At 38.4% G+C, this 20,766-nt stretch overlaps 1 protein-coding gene across 1 annotated transcript; it reads right to left on the reverse strand.

The window, feature by feature from the left end:
- Nucleotides 1-1,608: 1,608 nt before the first annotated feature.
- Nucleotides 1,609-20,562, reverse strand: LOC115821625 (guanylate-binding protein 1-like). The gene is made up of 12 exons (XM_030785431.1): nucleotides 20,373-20,562; nucleotides 19,996-20,123; nucleotides 18,800-18,909; nucleotides 17,970-18,160; nucleotides 17,570-17,812; nucleotides 17,091-17,371; nucleotides 16,686-16,898; nucleotides 16,235-16,338; nucleotides 15,666-15,852; nucleotides 13,732-13,927; nucleotides 8,602-8,813; nucleotides 1,609-1,623 (listed from the first exon to the last, which is right to left on the reverse strand). The coding sequence occupies exons 1-12, from the start codon at nucleotides 20,560-20,562 to the stop codon at nucleotides 1,609-1,611; spliced, it is 2,070 nt and encodes a 689-aa protein (XP_030641291.1).
- Between the last annotated feature and the right edge of the window lie 204 nt (nucleotides 20,563-20,766).

Raw genomic sequence — 20,766 nt, forward strand, 5'->3', positions numbered from 1 at the left:
CATCTGTCACGGCTTTGGCCGTTCTCTATTTTTCGTTTCCCTTTGTTTGTAGTGTTTCCCTTCACTTGTGTTTCCTTTGCTCCCCGTGTTGTTTCTTGTTGTCTGTGTGTGTGTGTGTGTGTGTGTGTGTGTCTGTGAGTGGGTGTGGCGCTTCAGATTCCTTGGTTAGCTGGCACACCTGTAATCCATCAAATCTGCTGTATTTAAACTACGGTTGTTCTTCTACTCTCCGCCAGTTCGTTGTCTTATCCAGCCTGGTAGTGTTTCGTGTGGCCGAAGAATTGTATATTCTTCTATCTATTGTTTTTTTTTTTTCATTCTAGTTCTAAACTTTGTTTCTTCTTCATGTTAGGTCCATTTTCTCCCTGCCTGCCTGCCCTGCCTGCATTCTTCTTTCTCCACCATGCTCTCTGCTCAGAGTTCATCAGCTGCATTCTAACTGGTTTCATTCACCAGCTCAGTCCTCATTCATTGCTATCCTCTTGTGCCCAAAAAGGGGGCACTCAGATAAAATTTTGGCTCCCTCTGTTTTAACGATAGCCTAATCATAATATGCACGTTTGCCCTCTTGCAAATCTCAATTGCCCCCTCAGTCAATGCACCTTTTAAAAATTGAAAACCTCTTCAGAATATTGCAGATGGAAGAATACTTACAGATATAATAAAACAAAAGAAGACAACTGCATGCACAATCTGTTAAATATGAATAGCATTTGCCCAAGAGCAAGAACCAGGGTACACTAAACTGGACAAATTTGACTTAATCAAACAAAATTCTAACATCTCAGAATCACCAGAGCTATAAAATATTCACGCCTCACTTGACATTTTCATGGGCTCTATATACACATCCATTATAATTCACAGAGCACCTTTTACTGCAGAATCATACCCCATTACTCATATTTACAAGTTAGATAACCACAAAATAAAGACACACGAAGCAGAAACATCATAATTGATATACTATATTCACATTTCCATAGGGCAGCATGGTGGCTCAGTGATTAGCACTGTTGCCTCAAAGGAAGAAGGCCCTGGGTTAGAATCCCGGCTGCCTAGGTTCTTTTTGAGTGGAGCATGCTCTCCCTGTGTTTGCGTGGGTTTCCTTTGGGTGCTCCGGTTTCCTTGCACCATGAAAGACATGTATGCTGGGCAACCCCAGTCAGTATCCTGGAGCAAGGCACTGGCAAAAAGACCTGGAGTTGGTCCCTGGGCACATTGTGGGAAAAAAATATCAGACGCTTTATAGCTGAGAAGGTGAAAGTGCCTCTTAGAAGGTGAAAGTGCCTCATGACAGTTGTCAGTAATACGGATCTGTGCTTGCTTATTTATTATATGCTGTAAGAATTTATCTGTATGTTAGAACAATTACTATATACTACAAGAATGTTTCTCTGTGTTAGACCAGAGAGCATGTATCATGTAGAAGACAAGGCCTGAGTAAAAATGATTAGACTGTGCCACTGGGAGAGTGGTGAACTGGGTATCTGTACCACTCAGGGAGCAAACAACAATTATCCTGTGCTCTCTGAAATGTCATTCTAGGGTCCCCACACATGTCCTTTGTATTTCTTAACCTCAGTGAGACCTGCACTTCAGCCCTGATCAGGTGTGCTTCTCCTGTGCACGTGAAATAAGACAGAAATGGTTCATCACATCTGAGGTTTGTAGTCTCTGAGACTTAGCAACTCTCCACACAGACGTCTTCAAATTCCCCTCACAGCATGTGTTGTGTGCTCACTGCTGTTAGGATGAGTTAAATGCAGAGGCCACATTTCACCGCTCTCTGCTAGTGAGTGTGTGTGCGTGTATGCGTGTGTGTGTGTGTGTGTGTGTGTGTGTGTGTGTGTGTGTCTGTGACTAATAAAGCACTTTTTCTTATTCTTCCTCATTCTTTTTTCTTCTCCTGTTTGTTTCCCCACTGTTTGTTTCTTCTTGTCCCAAATTAATGTAGGTGCACTGCATGTAGAATAGATCAGTTATGGCAAAAACAAAATATATTCGAATGAAAATTGCTGCTGGTATGGATTTCCTTTGGATTTAACAATTTTTATTGACATTTTAAAATGGATCTAAAATGACATTGGTTCTTTTTAGTGAAGCTGAAATGTAATCCAAATGCCATTCTGTTCCACTGAGCTACCAGTAAGAGAAAACTTAGAAACCAAAAAGTTTTGTGGTATAATTATGCTGTTAAACACTCAAGAGTACACCCAGTGTAGAACCATATGCTCCTCTGTTTCTGATATGCAGACAGTAATGTCTCTCATGCTACATATTGTCTGCGGTAAATGGGGCTTTCAGAAAATGAAAAAGAAAGAAATAAAAAAAAATATATATATAATGAATACATAATACATCCTCAGTGCATTATTCAGATGCACCATTTCATTCAAATATTGCACAGTGTTTGATTCATTGCACATTCATGCACAAAGTGTTTATGCTTTTTAAGGATCCCCTGTGCCAGTATTATAGTTTTGAATTACCCTGTGTTATGTTAGCAGTCTACTCAACCCTTGTCATTGTAAACCTATGGTATCACTTCACAATAAGACTACCCTTATAAAGGATTTATAAATTGTTTATAATTTTGTTATTAATTAAGTTATTAACACTTTGTAAATCCTTAGTAAATAATTATAAACACGTTATAATACAGTTTTCATACAACGACGTGGGCTTACTGTTTGCAAAGATCAAGTTACTGCTGTGCTTTTTACCTACCTGTTAAATCTCTGATCTTGATAGTTGCTTAGCTCACTTTATCTTGTCCCTTCATCAGTCGTCATCTTAAACTGTCAGCTCCATCAGATATTTGTTTACATGTGTGGGAGAGACTTCCCGGTCAGGGCCAGATGTGACCAAGTCCCTTCTCCACACTCAGTGCTCTACTTCATATACTAAGTTCTTCTTTTTTTAAAAAAAAAATAAAGTCTAAGTTTCAAAAAGCAATCAAAGTCTTCAGGAGTCCAATGCAGTGTAAGTTTATTGTATTCAGCAGTGAGCAAAATACAACAAACTGAGTCAGGTCCCAGGGAGTGACTGAATCTAATACAGAAAATCGTGCACTTATATCTAAAATTTTACCTGCATGCAAAACCTACGTATCCAATAAACGCATAACATGGTTGTATGGTAACACCCCTTACATCATCTGTGTTCTGCATGGTCCATCCCATTCGCTTCCAGAAATTTCCCCAAATTTTCCCAGAATTGCATTATTCCATATATCACTGTTTCTGATTTCCTTTTTTGGCTAAGTAAAAAATGATGATTCAGCCATGTCCTTACTTTGCTTTGGATGCTTAACCATGTCCCCGATCTCACCTCAGATATTTTACCCCTTAACGCAGGTGTTCGTTATCAAGTGATGGCTAGTCCATGTAAGGCAGACACCGAAGCCACTATGCCCTGACCATTACTTATGCTTCCCTGTCACTATAACCTAGATTTCACCCTTTTCATATTGCCTTTATGTTTTGCTGAACTTGCATTTTCCTTTTTTGGTGTTCCGTTGGCTTCAACATACAGAGGCCTTCTTCCATTTCAGAGGCCTTCTTCCATTTCTCCAACACATGCTACTACCATTCAATCACCAAAGGAATTATGGTGGGGTGGTAGTGTCCTTTCTTGTTAGAGAGGTAAATTTGGCCAGCGTTAACAGATAAGATAACTAAGTAATTATCCACTACCAGAGACAGGCAGTATTTCAATTAAATGTATTTAAAATACGCATTTACTTACTTTTGAGTATATTGTAATTTGTATTTTGCTGGATAGAAAATAATCAGATGTAATTTGTAACAAAATACTTTGAGAGATTGTATTTAGTGTATTTAAAATACTTAAAATACTTAATCAACTATGTCAATTTCTTTTCAAGTAAGACAAGAACTTTCATCACCAGGCTCACTATAGGACTACTAACGATAGGACTTCTTAATATAGCCTATCACAGTCTTTAGCCAGATGCAAGTAAATCACATGACACATCCTTTTGAGTCCAGTGCACTCATTGTGAACTGTTTGTTTTCTTCATGACCAGTGACCCAAGGAAAGAAGGTGCTCTGGTGCTCAGTGCAAATTACCTTGAGACAGTGGTTCTCAACTCTGGTCCTGGGGGCTCACTGTCCTTCACGTTTTTGTTTTAACTCACCTGAGCTCAGAACTGACACATCTGATTCCACTGATCAATTAATTATCACACCATTCATTAGGTCAATTAGCTGTGATAATGAAGAGTCAAAACAAAGATGTGCAGGACAGTGGGCCCTGAGGTCTGGACTTGAGAACCATTGTCTTAAGGTAAAGTATGTTGTAAAATATACTATCAGATATTGCTCGCCAAATGTCATTATAGGCAGGGTTGGTGGGGTTACTTTAAAAATGTATTCCGATACAATTACTAATTACTTGTTGAAAAATGTAACTTGATTACTTTCCATTACTTTTGGATTACCTCGACACCAAATACGCAAATAATGACAAGAGAAAAGAAATATCAGTAAGATGACTTTTACTTAAGCGTATTCTGTAAGACAACAGAACAATGTAACCTTAGAAATTTCCAGCCAGTGGAAGCATTGTTTTACACTAGGGGCCATGATAATGAATTGGCAACTGCAAAATTAGCTATGGTTTCACTCGAGACCAGAGTGGTGTTATGAGACTCGTGAAGTTTTGGGTGGGAGTATAGTTTTGTATTATATGATTGCGTCATCAGCCACGTATTGTTCTTCCATAGCTAATAGTAGGAGGAGGTATTGCACTCCATCGAAAATGAATGGACAAAGTTTTGCATTTTCGGTCATTTTTCTCACCGTTTCTACTCCTGCAGGTTGCAAGATATCTGTTCCATTGCAGCGATGGGTCCATCCTAATACTGTGTAGTGTGCTTATATACAGGTTTTTTTTTGTTTTGTTTTTTTTTAATGCCGTTTTTAACCACTTATTTTCACATTGAAAATGAATGGGGAAAGTTTTATGTCTCTAGTCTTGTGGCGCAACGAGGGTTTGCACACAGCGGCTGTCAATAGTTGAATTCAATGGTCTTTTGCTCCGTGAAATGATTGGTCATGTTTAGACTTACAGTACAAGCTAGTTATGAAATCTGTAAGTTGCAGTATGTAAATCGGTGCATATATGTGTATATTTGTAATTTAGCTCCTGTTGTAATGCTTGGTTGACATGCATGTTTAATATTTTGTAGGAAGGCTATACCGAGTGTGACAACCCAAATGTTTGGCATTTGTTTTTGTTTCTGTTTGGATAATGTCAATTCGCCTCCTTAGTTCATTTATGTTGATTAGCAGCTCACCTGACTGGGAGCGACTGCGCGCCTATAAAAGGTCGCCTGGGATTATTTGGTTTTTTTTGTTGTTTTTTTTTTGGGTTTGTTTGGTTGGTTGGAGGTAGGTGCCACCTCATTGTGTTTAGTTGATTTCTTGTTGGTTTCCTTTGTGCATCATTACATACCCCATCTGCACCCATGCACGTACATTACACCACTGACTTTACTGATTTTCCATGGTTACTTAGCGTTTTATTTGAAATATGTATTTTGTGTTAAATAAATTATTAAGCTTCGATTTGCGAGGTCGTAACAAGAGGCAAGCAGCGACCTGAGCTTATGTACTGTTAAAGCAATGTAATTTAACTCTCTTAATGTGTTTTCGGGTTTAACAATAGTATTTGTTTTTTTTGTTATTAATGTGCTTGCTGCATGTACATTGCCTGACGATTGTCAGCAAAACTTGTGATCTGTTGGATAAACAATCTCACGTAGCCAGCGCGTCGCTGTCTGTGGATGAGAATCACTGGGAATATTTGCTCTCGTTATAAGTATTTTGATTGTTGATTGTCGTTTGTTTGATTGGTCCAGGTTTTTTTCGTTAATTGCAATTTTTAATCGCTTATTTTCCCATTGAAAATGAATGAGGAACGTTGTAGGCCTCTCGTGGTGTGACGAGGGTTTGCACACAGCGGCAGTCGATCGTTGGATTTGATGGTCGTTTGCTCCGCGAAGCAATCGATCAGTTTTAGACTAAAAGCACAAGCCAGTTCAAAGGCACAAATCCTGTTCAAAAACCGATGCTCTGGCACAATCACATTCGCACTTTCTGCCAGAAATGCATCTCTAATTTTAAAATGTATTTTAAAATTGTAATCCTGCTGTTTATCCCCATTTTACTACATGTATTGGTAATGTGATTACGTCTGTCTTTTCTGTAACTGTAATGGAATACAGTTACCTTTTTTTGTATCCTAATTATGTAACGCCATTCCATGTATTCCGTTACACCCCGAGCCTGATTATAGGACAGAAGAAAAGAGCAATTAGCACATAGCTGTGCTCTAAAATTTGTGAATTTACTTGCTAGATTGCTAGTGGCATTCTAACTAACACCACAGGCATGTTCAGACAGCCTGGGACAGTGGCATCTTGTGGTTAGCCTTATGGAAGCCTCCATTAACGTTAAATCAGACTGGCTACTTTTGTTCCTAATGACAAATTAAATTTATAACAGCTAGATTTAGGCGTTTTTACGTATAGTGGTTAATCTCTTATACTAAATGTGTTGCACTTCTTCAAATGACTGCTTGTAAAGTTAGAGATCTAGTTAATTAGCTTACTCCACTGTTGCACTTATTGTAACTTGCTCCTGAAAAGGGCATCTGCTAAATGCCTAAAATAGTGTTAAAGATAATTCTGTATGCATTTTCTTTCATTTTCAAATTACAAGTTACTCGTATTTTAATTAAAATAAATTTACTCACACCAGTAGTTTGTGTATTATTTTTATGCATTTGATGAGTAAGTATTTGTCATTTGTAACAAGATACTCTTTGACGTATTTGTGCCCATCTCTGACCTTCTCGCTTGCATCTTAGTGGACTGAGGAGAATGTCAGTACCTTGCCCTGCTGTCTCTCATGAGTCTACTTTCCTTGATTCTTTTCTCTTTTCCTTTCTGTCTCCTCCTCCTCTTCCTCTCATCCATCTTTCTTCTGTCTGTCTGTTCTTCTTTCTTATAATGTGTGTTTTGTTTTGTGTATATTGGATAGGAAATTGACAGGAAAAAGGGAGATAAATATTAAGAAAAGTATGTCTCTTTTGAAATACTGACAACAGTCCTTGCTTTGGGTTTGAAACACAAATTTTGAGACATGTACTATCTTGTCTTCTGCTAACAGTTGTTGAGGTTGTGTTACATATTTTCAAACAGTAAGTTTGAAACAGTTTTCAGTCAGTTTACTTGAATTTGAATGAATGAATTTTACAACTGTCCAATCATATTGAACATCGGTATCCATCAATTCATGTTCAAGAAATATATCAGGCATGGAAATATTAACCTCATTCAGATTGTAGCTTGAGAGCTAAATTGTTTTCACAGTAGAACAGAAAGGTTACAAGTTTTATTTGCTGAATAGCACTTGGTGTCTGATTTTCTCAAAAGAAATGTCCAGTATATATTTTGACAATATATTTTACTGTATGAGGGAATCTATGACAATAAACTTGAAACTTGAACTTCTGTTATCTATTGTATCTTTGGGTTTGAACACAGCATATTCAATGAACTGTGAAAAGGCCTTTATTTTCTCTTCTTTTCTTACAATTCACACTGACTGTCCAAACACAATGCCAGGTCACAATGACATTCCAGACTGATGGGCCATTACCTTTGACAGTGAAGCGGGGGACTGTTACAGGTGTGTTGACACCTACCTCATCAATATTCATTGTGTAGGCCACTGGCTTTGAAAAAAAAATAGTGTCAGTCCAAAGTTATAACAATTCAGTAGTCAAACCACATGAAATTTCTGAATGCTTTACAAAAAACAGGTTTTTGAAAAGTGTATGTTTACAGTTGATTTAAACAAAAATAGATTAATGAAATTCTTGCTGCTCTCAGATTATTGGTGCTGAGTTTGTGGTGAATATAAGCATATGCAACACTTTGAGATCAATGTTTTTAGAATATATAAAAATGTCAAGGCATGTCAGACTACCTCAAAAGTGGCTGACAGGCCTCAGACTCCATAGGGTTAATCTAATGAGTAACATGATTTTTCTACACAATCATTTTGTCTGTGAACATGCTCAGATAGTATTTATTCTCTAAGTTTAAATCTAATATGTACCTGAATATGTATTTGAATTTTTAAGCTGTTAGTTATTGTAAATTAGAGCACACATGTGTGAAGATTTTATATCACTGTTTTCGTCACGATCTTCACTGCATTCATTATTTCTTTTTTATTTCACTTTTTAAAAATGATACCAAGTAGCATAATCTCTAAATCTGCTTTTTAACTGTAACAGAGCACTTCACTGGTAAGATCTTCAGAGGAAAATGCTCAGGTCAGTTTCAGAAGTACGGAAAGACTCTTTTAGTAAATGTATTTGTGAAACTGCATGTTTGTATTATTAAGAGGGTCAGAAAATGACAATTTTCCAGTCCAACTTAACTCTTATTTTTTGGAGTTTCATCTTCACTGTGTGAAGAGTTCCTGACTGTGTTAGGGAGAATGGTCTATATTCATCATTATAATGGCCCAGGTACCACGCTTCACTAAAGAAAGACCTTACCTGTTCCCAGTGTTTGCTCTTGCCGATGTCAGGGTCCCAGGAGTGTGTTCCTGACTCAAAACCCTCAGACGCCACGACACATGGATGATTGTCAAATCTCTCCAGATCATTAGGAATCTGTTGTTTTGTCTCCTCACAGAATCTCACTCTGGTCAGTTCTTCAGACAGGATGAGTTCTGGGTGAGCAGTGTTAGGGTCCAGAATCACAAGAGCTGAAGACAGAGAGAGAACAGAGATAAAGGTCAAAATGTTCTTGTGTTTCTGTTGTAGAGATAAAAGTCATAAGTGATATTTGAGATTTAGTGTAATTTTACTCAAGCTATAATAGATTAGATCAACATATCTCTGTGGAGTGAGAGATAAACGGAGAGATGGAACGCATTCTGATGTTCATATTGCAAAAATTATGAATCCTGATTTTTGTCTTAGTCATTGTACATTTACATTTACGTAGAATTGCATCACAATGCAGATTGCATATATGCATTATGTGAGTGTGTTTATTTCTGCTACATTTGAAAATGTTATTATGATATAATTCAGTTCTGATCACTGTCTGGAGTTTGGTAAGTCATATTAATTCAGTTTGCTCAGAATTTGAGGGGCAGACTCTGGTACATGATGATGAAAGAAGCCACTCGGTGTGAAACGGTGCCTGGCCCACTAGGCATCTTTGCTCATCTAGTGAATCACAAAGATTGAATTGGAGGACTCTGGTCGAACCCACAGACACCCATAGACACAGGCAGAGTACAGCCTTTGGCTTTGGCTTAAATGTCAGGAGAACCTGAGCATGGAACTGGAGATTTAGAGGTTTAAATGTCTATGTTATTTACTTTGTAGCACAATGACCTGTGACTTGAGGTTTCTGAAAGAGCTGAGTGAATAGAAAATTCCTCCAAATATTTCTGCAGCTATTGGCCAGACCTGGTCTTGTCAATATGTCTGGTTTAATGTTGATAGCTATATGTGTATAAATGTATATAAATGAATGTGTTTCATTTAAGGTTGACAAGTTTTGTGAACACTGAGGGCAACTGTCCATTTTTCTTTGCCCCAGTATCATGCAATTTATGCCAGTATCATGCAAATGATGCAAATATGCATTTTGCAGCGCAATGTTTCACATATGGCATAAACCTCATGAGAAAGACATGTGCATGTGGGTATATGTGTTTCTTCATAGGTACAAAGGCTGTGAAGAGTAAATGTGTGTATTGGTTGTATGTTTGAGTTCAGTAAGGTGAAGTGAATGCATTTATGTAATGTGTGAGTAGTTCATATTTCTGTTCATACCTCATTATGCTTACCTTAATGTGCTCTGCTGTTTTATCACAGTATAGTTTGACTTTGACTTAAAGATTTTTAGCTTCTCTTTCAAGGGTTTCAGTGCAGTCCTCACTTCTCCCTGCATTTCATTAACACAGTATTAAATTACATGTCTAAACGAGAGAAATGTGACTGTGTGTCATGGAATACTGTATGGTAAAAAGTGTACTAATTGTCCCAATGTTTTAGTGTATAAAGGATATTTATATGCTATGCAGAGGAGAGAAAATCCAGAGGTCACATTATGCTATTCTTCATTACATTACATTGTTATACTTTTCTCTCATTAAAACAAACAAAACAAAAACAAAAACTTTGATTAATTCTTGTAATTTAGTTAGAACAGCAACCCTGTGCACAGCTGACAAGGATCTACAGCCTCCTCCACTAGACAGAGATCATGGACCAAACACACAGGCTTTTTAGCCTCCTGACAGAAGAATTTGAGTTTCTCATTGTGTAGATGGCAGAGGTCCTCAGATCCCATTGAATATTTACTATGTCTCTTTTGTAAGAAAACCTCACATTGGTTCTGACCAAAGTTAGGGGGAGGATTGGGATTTGAGGATCATTTCTTGCAAACTGGGCATAACTGAGATCCTTTGAGTTTCCAGTACTCCTGTAGGCATTCTTTACAGATACTGTGACGACATGACACAATAACAGGATCCTCATAGATTTCACAGCAGACAGGACTTAATAAATTCTTTTCTGATTTTGTTTCAGTGGCCATTTTCTCTTCCAGACACAGTCTGTCTCCTGTGACGTATTCCAGTCAAAACATTACTTTCACTTTCATTTTTGAGACTGTATTACAAGACAGCAAATTTAATAAGACTGTTCTAAATTTGGAACTGAGTATCACCTCCTGAGCCGATGATACGTATATTTTTATTCCGTGTCTGTTTGGGTTCTGTGGAGCCTCAGTGGAAGACAAACAAAAAAAGAATAGAATAGAAGCAGAGGAGAGCAACAGTGGTGCACAGCAACACACACACCTTCACTTTCTCTTTCCTGTGAAGAGGAATCTGTAGGTGTGGCTCCAGTAAAGGAGGATTATGATTGGTCAACCTGCATCAAGCTGAGTTTTCATTACTCACAGTCAAATCTGGTTCATCTTCGTTCTGTACTGACTCAACAGATAGTGCTTCATGGTTACTTTGTGTTTCCTCCTGTTGTATTGAGCTCAAGGCAATCAAAACATGAATTCATTTTATCATTGCAAATAGGATTTAGTTGAAAATAGTGTTACTGAGACACTTACTTGTGTAATCTAGGAAGGTTTGTCTTAGAAAAAAAGACACCTCTAATAGACCATTACATATGATAACTATTTAACCATTTGTTTTTCATAGCTGTAACTGTAACTACATAATTGTCAGTGTGTCACGGCCTGCACCTTATCTTTGGACTTTTAGTTTGAAATGTCTTGTGCTCCTGTTCCTTGTGTGTTTCCACCCCTCACCTGATCCTGTTTGTTGCATTTATTAACCTCGTTCTCCCCTTGTTAATTTTATCCAATCATGTTTGCCCTGTTTAGTTCTCCTCTTGTAATTAAGCCCTTGTGTTTGACCTGTCCTTTGCCTATTGTTGTTTGTGTTTGTACACACTGTTAGGCTGCACCTTTTTTGTTATCGGTTTTGTTCCTGTTTTCACCTGTATTCTTTATCTTCAATTTGTAAGTAAAGTCCTCCTTTTCTGTCACTACAATCTTCGTGTCTTGCGTTTGGGTCCTGCACCACTCCACCAGCGTGACACAGTGTGGGCTACTCATAGCTGCATATTTAGGTGCAACTGTGTGGATAGCTGAACACTACATGTAACTTAAACACTTGTATTAACATATTAACCCACTTATTGCACAGTACGGGCATATTGCTGAAAACCACGTTGATTTCGTTTCACTGTTTAGTTATAGACAAATTGTAATGTGTGTGTATATATATTGAATACTACAACCCATTAATGTTTGCTTTGTGATATGCATTAAAAGTGATTTAGAATCAGCACTTTCTAAATCCAAAATGTCATGAGCTATTGCACAACACTTGGACTCTTCAAGCAGATTTTTTTCTGGTCCTCTGCAAAAAACCATTTTCCTGTTGTCTCCTCTCACTTGCTTTGTGTGTGTTTGTCCTGTAGATGTCACTAGTTCACCTCAGCAGTAACAAGAGTGGCGGTATCCATCAAATGTTATTTATATATCTTATAAGCCATTCCCAGGGCAGGATAAATGTTGCAGCGAAAAGAAAAAAATCAGCATGAGAAAGACATACAGTAATTATGACATCTCTAAGTATACAAACATGAGGTAAACATTTGGTTTCATTAATTTTCATCTGTTGACATTAGTGTAGAATTTTTGTTCTCTTAAACAAATTAGCTATTTTAAAGATGATTTACTCATCATATTATTTTTTTCTTTTTTTGAAACAACTTCCATTTTATTTCACTTGCATTCTAATTAGTATAAGCTCTAACTGTGCTTTTCCACAGTTCTACACCATTTGACTAGTTGTACATTATTGTTAATGCAGACCCACTTCCTTTGCTGCATAAACCTAAGACTCTTGTAAACTGACCCTTCCTTTTATAGACTTAAAATGGCTTGGCGGAAGCACTATTCTTAATGAGTCTTGTGACTACAGCGCTCGCGGCTTAAGGGCTGGCTACAGCCCCGCCCCCTTAGGAACCAGAACAAAGCGGAAATCGGCTGTGACGGAGACTAACAAACGAACGCAAATCAGCAATTCAACAGCTGACGCGACAGGAATTCAAACTCCCTAGTAAAATAAGCTAGCGACGCTGTCGGACAGAGCACACAGTTATAAATTTACAAAGAGTCTAAGTCAAAGCGAACCCGAAAGAATCTAGCACGAAGTAAGTTTTATTCGGTGAACAACAACAGAGTAAGCAGAGCATACAGAAATCGCGGCTACTCAGGCAAATAACAACCAATAGAGACAAGAGAGAAACCAGAAATCACGGCTAATCCCTTCAACTGAAGTATGTGCAGTTTCTGTTTCCAATTCAAAACAGAATCTTTCTATTTATAAAAAAACATCTTTTTCGGTTTCTGATTGCTCAGTGTCCCCAGACAGTTTATGAGATTTATATTAGTTAAAAATCAAAGAGAGAGAGAGAGATGAAAAGTACAGTATGAGGGTGTGGAAATATATTGCATAATTAATTATATGCCAATATTAAATCAAAAATTGCATTGCCAGGGAATATTCGGTTAGAAAATACAACATTTGCCTAATTTAACATGACTTCCACCATAAACCATGCCCACTTCCGGCATACTATCTGAAAACATACAGAGACAGAATTTTTTTTTAGTGGAACAGATATAAAGACATTTCTGTACACCTCTAGTAAGGATGCACATCCTCCTTGGCAAGCATTCAGTTTTAGCTTTATTCCTAATGGCAGCTGCACAGTAAAGTGTCAATGTTAAATGAATGTTTATATGAATGTTAATATGGTCATATTCTCACAAAAGTAGTCTCATTTAAGTGCTCTCAAACCCAGAATTAAACAGTCAGCAAACAGGACATGTAAGGCAGCTAGCAGAATGTGCTACACGCGAAAACAAATCAATAACACAGTATTCAGTGTGATAAGAGTCAAGAAGTTGGTACATGATATGCTAACTCTTATTCAAGATATAATTTAAAAAAAAGATGACTTATTCTTTGACATAATGTTGAATACTATGCAACATAATATGTTCAGCTTTGATTTAAAAAGACTTACACAAGCATAAATTCTCACGACTAATTATGGAATAGCAATGACCAATGAGGACAGCCAAAGCCAATCTTCCAATGCCAGGTAAAAAATTCTTGGCAACTTCCTCCAAGGCTTCCAGCATACTCCTAAGAGATGGCCAAGCCGCTGTAACTTCACTCTTGTTCTCTTTCAGGCCATCAATTTCTCTCTGCATTTTCTTAGCTCTGTTTTCAAAGCCCTCCTCCAGCAGCTCTCTCTGTTCCTGAAACCGGACAAAGAGAAATGTTTGAAAGGATGTAGGGGTCATTCCAAGTCAAAATCCTCTGGCCACTGCACCAGAGGGAACAAATCAATGAATCAGATATTGGTTTGCAATGGAGTTTCCAAGGACTTTGTGGCTCTATTATTGGATTTTCTTGTGATTTTACAAGTAAACGAACTGGAGCAAAAGCGCGCTTGGAGAAAAGCTTTATTTGGTGGTGGTGGAACCCGGCAGCAAGTCCGCTTGCGCCGCAGCTTAACTCAGAGAACTGTTACCATGATCGGCCTTTTATACCATGAAGCAAACAGACAATAGGTGTACAACGTTGCTTGATGCAAATCAGAATCTAGGAGCTAATGCTAAATTCCCCTTTTGTCTGTGATGGCTGCCATTCGCCCATTACTGGTTGTATTTTGCTTTAATCAAATGCTATTGGCTCCAACAGTAATGCGGCACCAAAGGTGTGAAGCTTTCTTTGTATCTATGGTAATAAGACCATCAGGTTAAACAGTTCTCCTATCATGAACCATGTCTGTTCAGATGTCACTATAATCTTACACTATATTTAAGTTATGAAATACCTCACCACAGCTATATGACTTTTCCTAAATATTTGTATATTTGATGACTACCCTGTTTGAAATTCAACAAATGCAATTGGAAAAATTAGTGTTTCTCTCTGCTAATACCAAATGTGTCAATCAGCGTTGGTATCCCAGCATGAACTGTGCTCCTCCTCCCCTGTGAATCCACTGGAAACTTGCTTATACTAAGTGAAACAATGTCTCTTTTTTTCATTCCACAAATATTTTGAGTTACACACCATTGGCATTTTGAGAAATGAAGAATATTAGTGTTATAAGCAATTTATTACGTAAACATTAAATCGCAAACTCAGGCGCAATGATATTCATAATCATTCCTTGAGAGAACAATACTATGCAATGGCAGGATGCAGACAATGTGAAGCCCATCCAGCAATAGAGAGAGACTTAATCAAACCCAGTTATGCTCTAACAGTGTGGGCTGACATTGATTTAAAGTAGAAGATTACGATCCTGGTGTCTGGTGTTCATCGTCTCTATAGATCTCTATGCATAAATATTTTTATATTTCATAAATTTGCAGTTGTGATTTTCCCATTTTGTCCAGACATTTTGTTTGTCTTTATGCACTGATTATCAAGATCATGATCATTACATTTTTGTTTCAGTTTTATGTGCTATTAGATGTTTTTTTTCCCCCCATCATTTCACAAATAATACAGATATCCTCAGATGTGAAGTTTATGTAAGAATAAAATTTTGGTTTGTGCAGCAATTTATGCATAAGAATAGAATTCTAAGCATAAAAACATAGCAGATGTTCAAACTATTCATGATGCCTGGGGAAAAACTTTAAGAAAGCTGGTTATTTAAAAAAAAAAAAAAAAAATAATGTGATTTTGGAGATATGTTTTGGATATGATGGATATTTATTCTTTCTTAAATCTAGAATCTTATTCTAAATTGTGAATTAAGCCTAGGTTGGCCTTACTCTTTGTGAGAAATGCAGCCTGGTATTTTGTGTGGTTAGTGCATTTGAGGTAATTTGAAAGATTTGATTCTGAGAGTTGAACACTGGTTCCAGCTAACTCAGGTAATACCCCTGATTTAGTGTTGAATACTTGATCTTACCAAGTCTAGTGTGCAGCATTCAGTTCTTCAGTAAGTATATAGCTTTGAGCCCTTCATTTTACCTTCATTTTGACATTCAGCACACGTTCAAGCTCTTGCTTAGTGATCCCTTGTTCTTTCTCCAACTTCTTCAGCAGTTGTTCAGCATTCTCATGATAGGTTCTCTGCTGATCCTTGAGCTGCTGTTTCTTGATCCTACTCTGCTCTTCCTCAGCCCTTCGCTGCTGCTCATCCGTCACAGTTTTCAACCTCACCCCTACGAAGAAAGATAAACATGCACAGGTTCAAGCAAACACAAATATCCATTTCTCTGAGTCTGTGAGAGCATTAATGAATCAATGTTAACTGTGAATCTAAAGGAAGACTAAACTTGGGAGAAGGTACAGTATAAAGACAGTGGATAGTAAACAGTAACGATGGAGTGGGAGAGTTAATTGTTAAGGTAGGTGAATGTAAAGATTGAAAGTGATTGAGTGTAAAGTGTAATGTTGGATGAATGGAAATAGGGAAGGCAAAGGTACAAGTGGGGTAATTATACAGGGAGGAACAGAGGGAGTGTTAATTATTAATTGATCTATGGGAACTTTGAGATTAGAGTTTGAGTAAATATTGGTGGCACTGTGAAGTTTACCTTTCAGTCTCCTGCTGAGATTCTGTGAGAGACTTGTCTGCTGCCAGAATGATGTGTCCGATCTCCTCCTTCTCACTCAGGTACTCACTGAGCACCTCCTCACTCTGTATGAAAACACAAAAACACAGGCAAATTCTCAAAATACTCCTTATGCCCTTTGCCTACATTAACTCCCTTAGTGCTCTACAATATCTGACAACAACTGTGTGTGTGTGTGTGTGTGTGTGTGTATCTGGAATCAGTCATGAAAGATATTAAAAGAAATAATTAAATTTTTTTATTGTTTGCAAGAAGTTAGACTTTGGTGTAGTGAAAACGTAATGGTAGCAGTCTGATATAAAGCCCTGATATAAAACCAGATTACTGTATGGCAGATTAATGAATGACATCATGTCCTCTCCAATCAGAGATTTTTGATATACTGAAATGAAAACATGACATGTGTAATCACCATGAGTCCATGGCCTTTCTCTGATCTGTACTGCTCAGTCGCTCTCTCCAGGGCACTGCGGTAGTCTGTGTAGCCCCCAGGCTGCATGCAGTACCTGTTCTTCAGTTCTGTCTGCAGTGAGGAAAACACACGAGATATGGCAGCTTTGCTCATTTCGCGAGATGTCTCCACATTATCTCTACAGTACTCCTCATAGACACTCTGCATTCTCCTCTGCACAACAAAAAGAGATAGTGAAAGGGACAGTACAATAAAAACAATTAATACTGATAAATATCTTTAATTATAGTTATTTTTCACTATTACTTACCTTACGTAGCTTTTTTTTGTTTCTTTAACTAATTTATTTGTGTGACATTAATTCATTTGTCTCATTGGCTCAGATTTGTTTGTTTCTAACAGTACCATTAGCTCAAGCTGATGAATCTGTTTGAAGTCACTGAAAGAGCAATTGATGAAGATTTCAACCGCCTCTCTTTGTATATCTGTATGGATTTCAGACAGATGCTCCTGTGTTTCTGTGGGAAGCTGCACTTTTTGTTTCATCTCACGCTCATAAAAATCCAGGGCTTCAGTTGCTGCACGTTTGTTCTGAATTTGTGACAGTGACTCAACAGCGTTGTCCAGACAGGGCACCTGCTCACTGCTGATTGCCTCAACATATGTCTCTGCCAGGCTCCCTAACACTGCAAAAGAGATAAAATATTATATTTACATCAACCACGACAGAGTGAGTGGCTTAAACTTTATTTTGAGTTCAGCAGTGTGGGAGAATTTCAATTTGTAAAACCAGAAACAATAGAGGGGATATTCAATTTAATCAATCAGTAGATGATATTTAGTTTAGTCTATCGTTAATGGAGGTGTCCGAGGGTGTAACTCACTTCTGCCAGTCATTCCAAGGCCTTCTCTCATGATCTTGGCTTGAGCATTAGTGAAGATGTAGTTGCAGAAATCCTCCACCTGGATCACAAATTTAGGGTCAAGGTCTGTGTCTGTTAGCTGCTCCATCTGTTTCATTTTCTCCCCACTTGCTGGACAATCAAACACAAAGCACTTGCAAGGAGAAAAGAGGTTACGCAGGCAGTACCGGGGCAGGTTGTACTGCTCAGTCTCCTTGGAAGACCCTATAGAAAAAAAATGACAAAGCAAGGTAGTTACAAATACACAACAAACGAGTTTTAGAGACAAACTAGGACAAACAGAGTTTTATATGATTTATTGTTTTAGGTTTTTTCAATGATGTTTTGAATATTGTTGTTTTATGCACAGTATAAGAAATACCTGGTTTGAGCTTCAGAACATTGTCCAAGTACTGGTCTGCAGTGATGGGTTGACCGTCCAGCTCGAGTTTCAAAGTAAAGTCTCGAACTGTCCAAACTAACGATGGGAAGAATGATATAAATTCTGTTGACTGGTCATCATCTTTTGAGCCTGACTTCACCTTTACATCCTCAATAAGTTTGGTCACATAGCTACAGGGGGCTGTTTTTAGGAGAATAACTATTTTGACAAACCTAAGGATCCAATGGCAAGTGACAAATGGAAGCCCAGCCTCAAACCACACAATGTTAACAATCATTATAATAACAATAGTGATCCAATAAATGCAGCTGCTTGACCTCTGTTATTTTGCTTTGAAGAAAGCTAAGGGCTGGCACATTTGTCCTCAAATTTGTGTAAAGTCAGCAACCACTTTTTTGCACTTGCCAGGTTACAAACATCTCCTTGGGAATGTAGTGCATTACGAGGCTCAAGCTATTCCTTAGAATACAGCTGTGCAGGACACTTCAGCCAGTTGGTTGGGAGAGAGAGGGTGGGGTAAATTGTCTGGCCCCTGAGAACATGGTGAATTATGTCGTTATTCATGCTCAACCCAACATAGTGTTAACACCAGCATGCATACTGAAAGCCTTTGTGTGAGACCTTTCTGAAGTAAACAGCTCTTAGTACTGAATCCGTTGTCTCATCTCCTTTAGGTTCTTCAATCTTTGCCTTGTTAGTTGCTCTACAATTGTGGAAAGTGGAAGAGATTTTTGAACTATTTGTTCTGTGTGTGTGTGTGTGTGTGTGTGTGTGAGTGTGAGTGTGTATCTCTGTCTGTCAAAGGATACTGCAATTTCTCCAGGGCATCATTGTTGATTGTTCCCATACTATTGTAGACCAGAGTACTACTGAGTAAAACAGCCAGGCAGAAGATCCAGGTGTCATGCTTTGTGTCCCCCTGAGGCAGGACAAAACAGATCACTATAAATTTTTAGATCACTGTGGTACCACTCACACACCATGCTCAGGGACAACATCCGCTCAGTTGAGATAACAATAACAACATAGTCATGTGGCCAACCAAAACAACAAGGGATCATGGAATAATGGTCAGAATCCCTAAGGAGGCACAGCTGTTGACTCATTGAGGGACCTATCGGGTCTCAGTTAAAGGAGCAAATCAAGAGGGGAGGTAAGGAGAGAGGAAAGTGGAATCTGATATGACTTTTTTGTCGCCCACCAAATCCAACTGAGCTGCCTCCCACACTGAGCGCTACTGGCCAGGTAGTCCAGGAGAAGACTCCTTGCCTGCCACCCAGGAGCCCAGGATTTGATACCCCATTGGACCCTAGGAGATCTATGTTCTCTACCCAAATATGTGCTCTTCAGTGTACAGGCCTCCACCGGGTTCATGTCCTTCGAGCTCTTCTTTGGCAAGCAGCTGAGGGCACTCCAGGATATCACAAAGGAGGAAAAGTTTTGAGTAACCTGACAGCGATGGTCCCGAAACGGGATGGCACTCTGCACTTCTACTAGTAGAAGGAGGCATCATGGTTTGACAGCTACCCAATGCCTCATGCAGATATTGGCAGGTGTTGCTCACCGCAGAAGTCGGCGAGAAAACAGCCTTAAGTACAATGCTGGGTTTTCTCCCTTGGGATCCAGGGGTTACCTGCCATATTTGAGCTCACAATGGACATCATCATACAGCTCCACCAAGCCTTCACTGCCACCTACCTAGATGATGTAGTGATCCACTCAGAAAGAATAGTAAGGTAACAACAACAAAAGCACATGGCCAACCAAAACAATAAGGGCAAATGGAAAGGCACCTAAGGAGGTTTAATCTCCTCATTTTCCTGCCACAGTCATGTATTTAGAGATTGGCTGTCTGCATTAGATCAGTTTAACAGAGCAAAATAAATCATTACAAAAGGAAAGTTAATTACAACAGAATAGAGGTGTGTATAATTGATGTCGATAGATGATCCTGCTGTAAACAGTGCTGTAGACCCTTTTGTAAATTTGCAAATGCAGCTGTCACCTTCTCCACATCTCCCAGCCCCTCACTATCCAGCAGCGCTAGAGTGTGTCCTTCTTTAGTGGGATGAGGTAAACACCACATCCAGATGCCATTGGTCTTAGATTCTATGGTGGCTCCAAGAGCAAAACCTACAATGATGATAGAAATGGTGGACTATCAGTTTTTATGAGCTTAATAACAAAAGGTGAAAAATATTACAGTAGCAAATAGTGATGTAAAGGTGACTTTCCTCAAAACATCACGTACATTCCCATTATGATATTACATTTGAATGAGCCAAAAAACATTCAAATACTATCTCAAGCACCAGGTACACTGATGTAACATAAACACAAAGGGGAATGAATAAATCTTGAATGAACAGAAGATCGACTGACCATCATTTTTTACAGCCAGTCTGTTCATGAGGAAGGATTTTCCAATGCGGTAGAGCCCCACTATGGCCACCACCACCACAGGCTGTGTGATCTCCTCCAGAATCTCCAGTGCCTCTCTCCTGACACACATGCACCCACTTTCATCATTGTCAATCAAACAGATGGGCTTTTGCATCTTCACTGTAGCCATCTGAACGACAAAACAACATTACACATCACGGTAGGATATAATGTCACTCAGTATACCACAATACTGTATAATGTTTACCATCTGAAAGACATTACAAAAAAACCTCATTATTCACAACAATATGCATAGTATGACATTCAACATTCACAGTATTATATACCCCACTCTTACCATTATCTGACATACTGGCTTTGCCATCTGTAC

The sequence above is a fragment of the Chanos chanos genome, chromosome 9 (genome assembly GCF_902362185.1).
Source record: "Chanos chanos chromosome 9, fChaCha1.1, whole genome shotgun sequence".
Classification (NCBI taxonomy): Eukaryota; Metazoa; Chordata; class Actinopteri; order Gonorynchiformes; family Chanidae; genus Chanos; species Chanos chanos.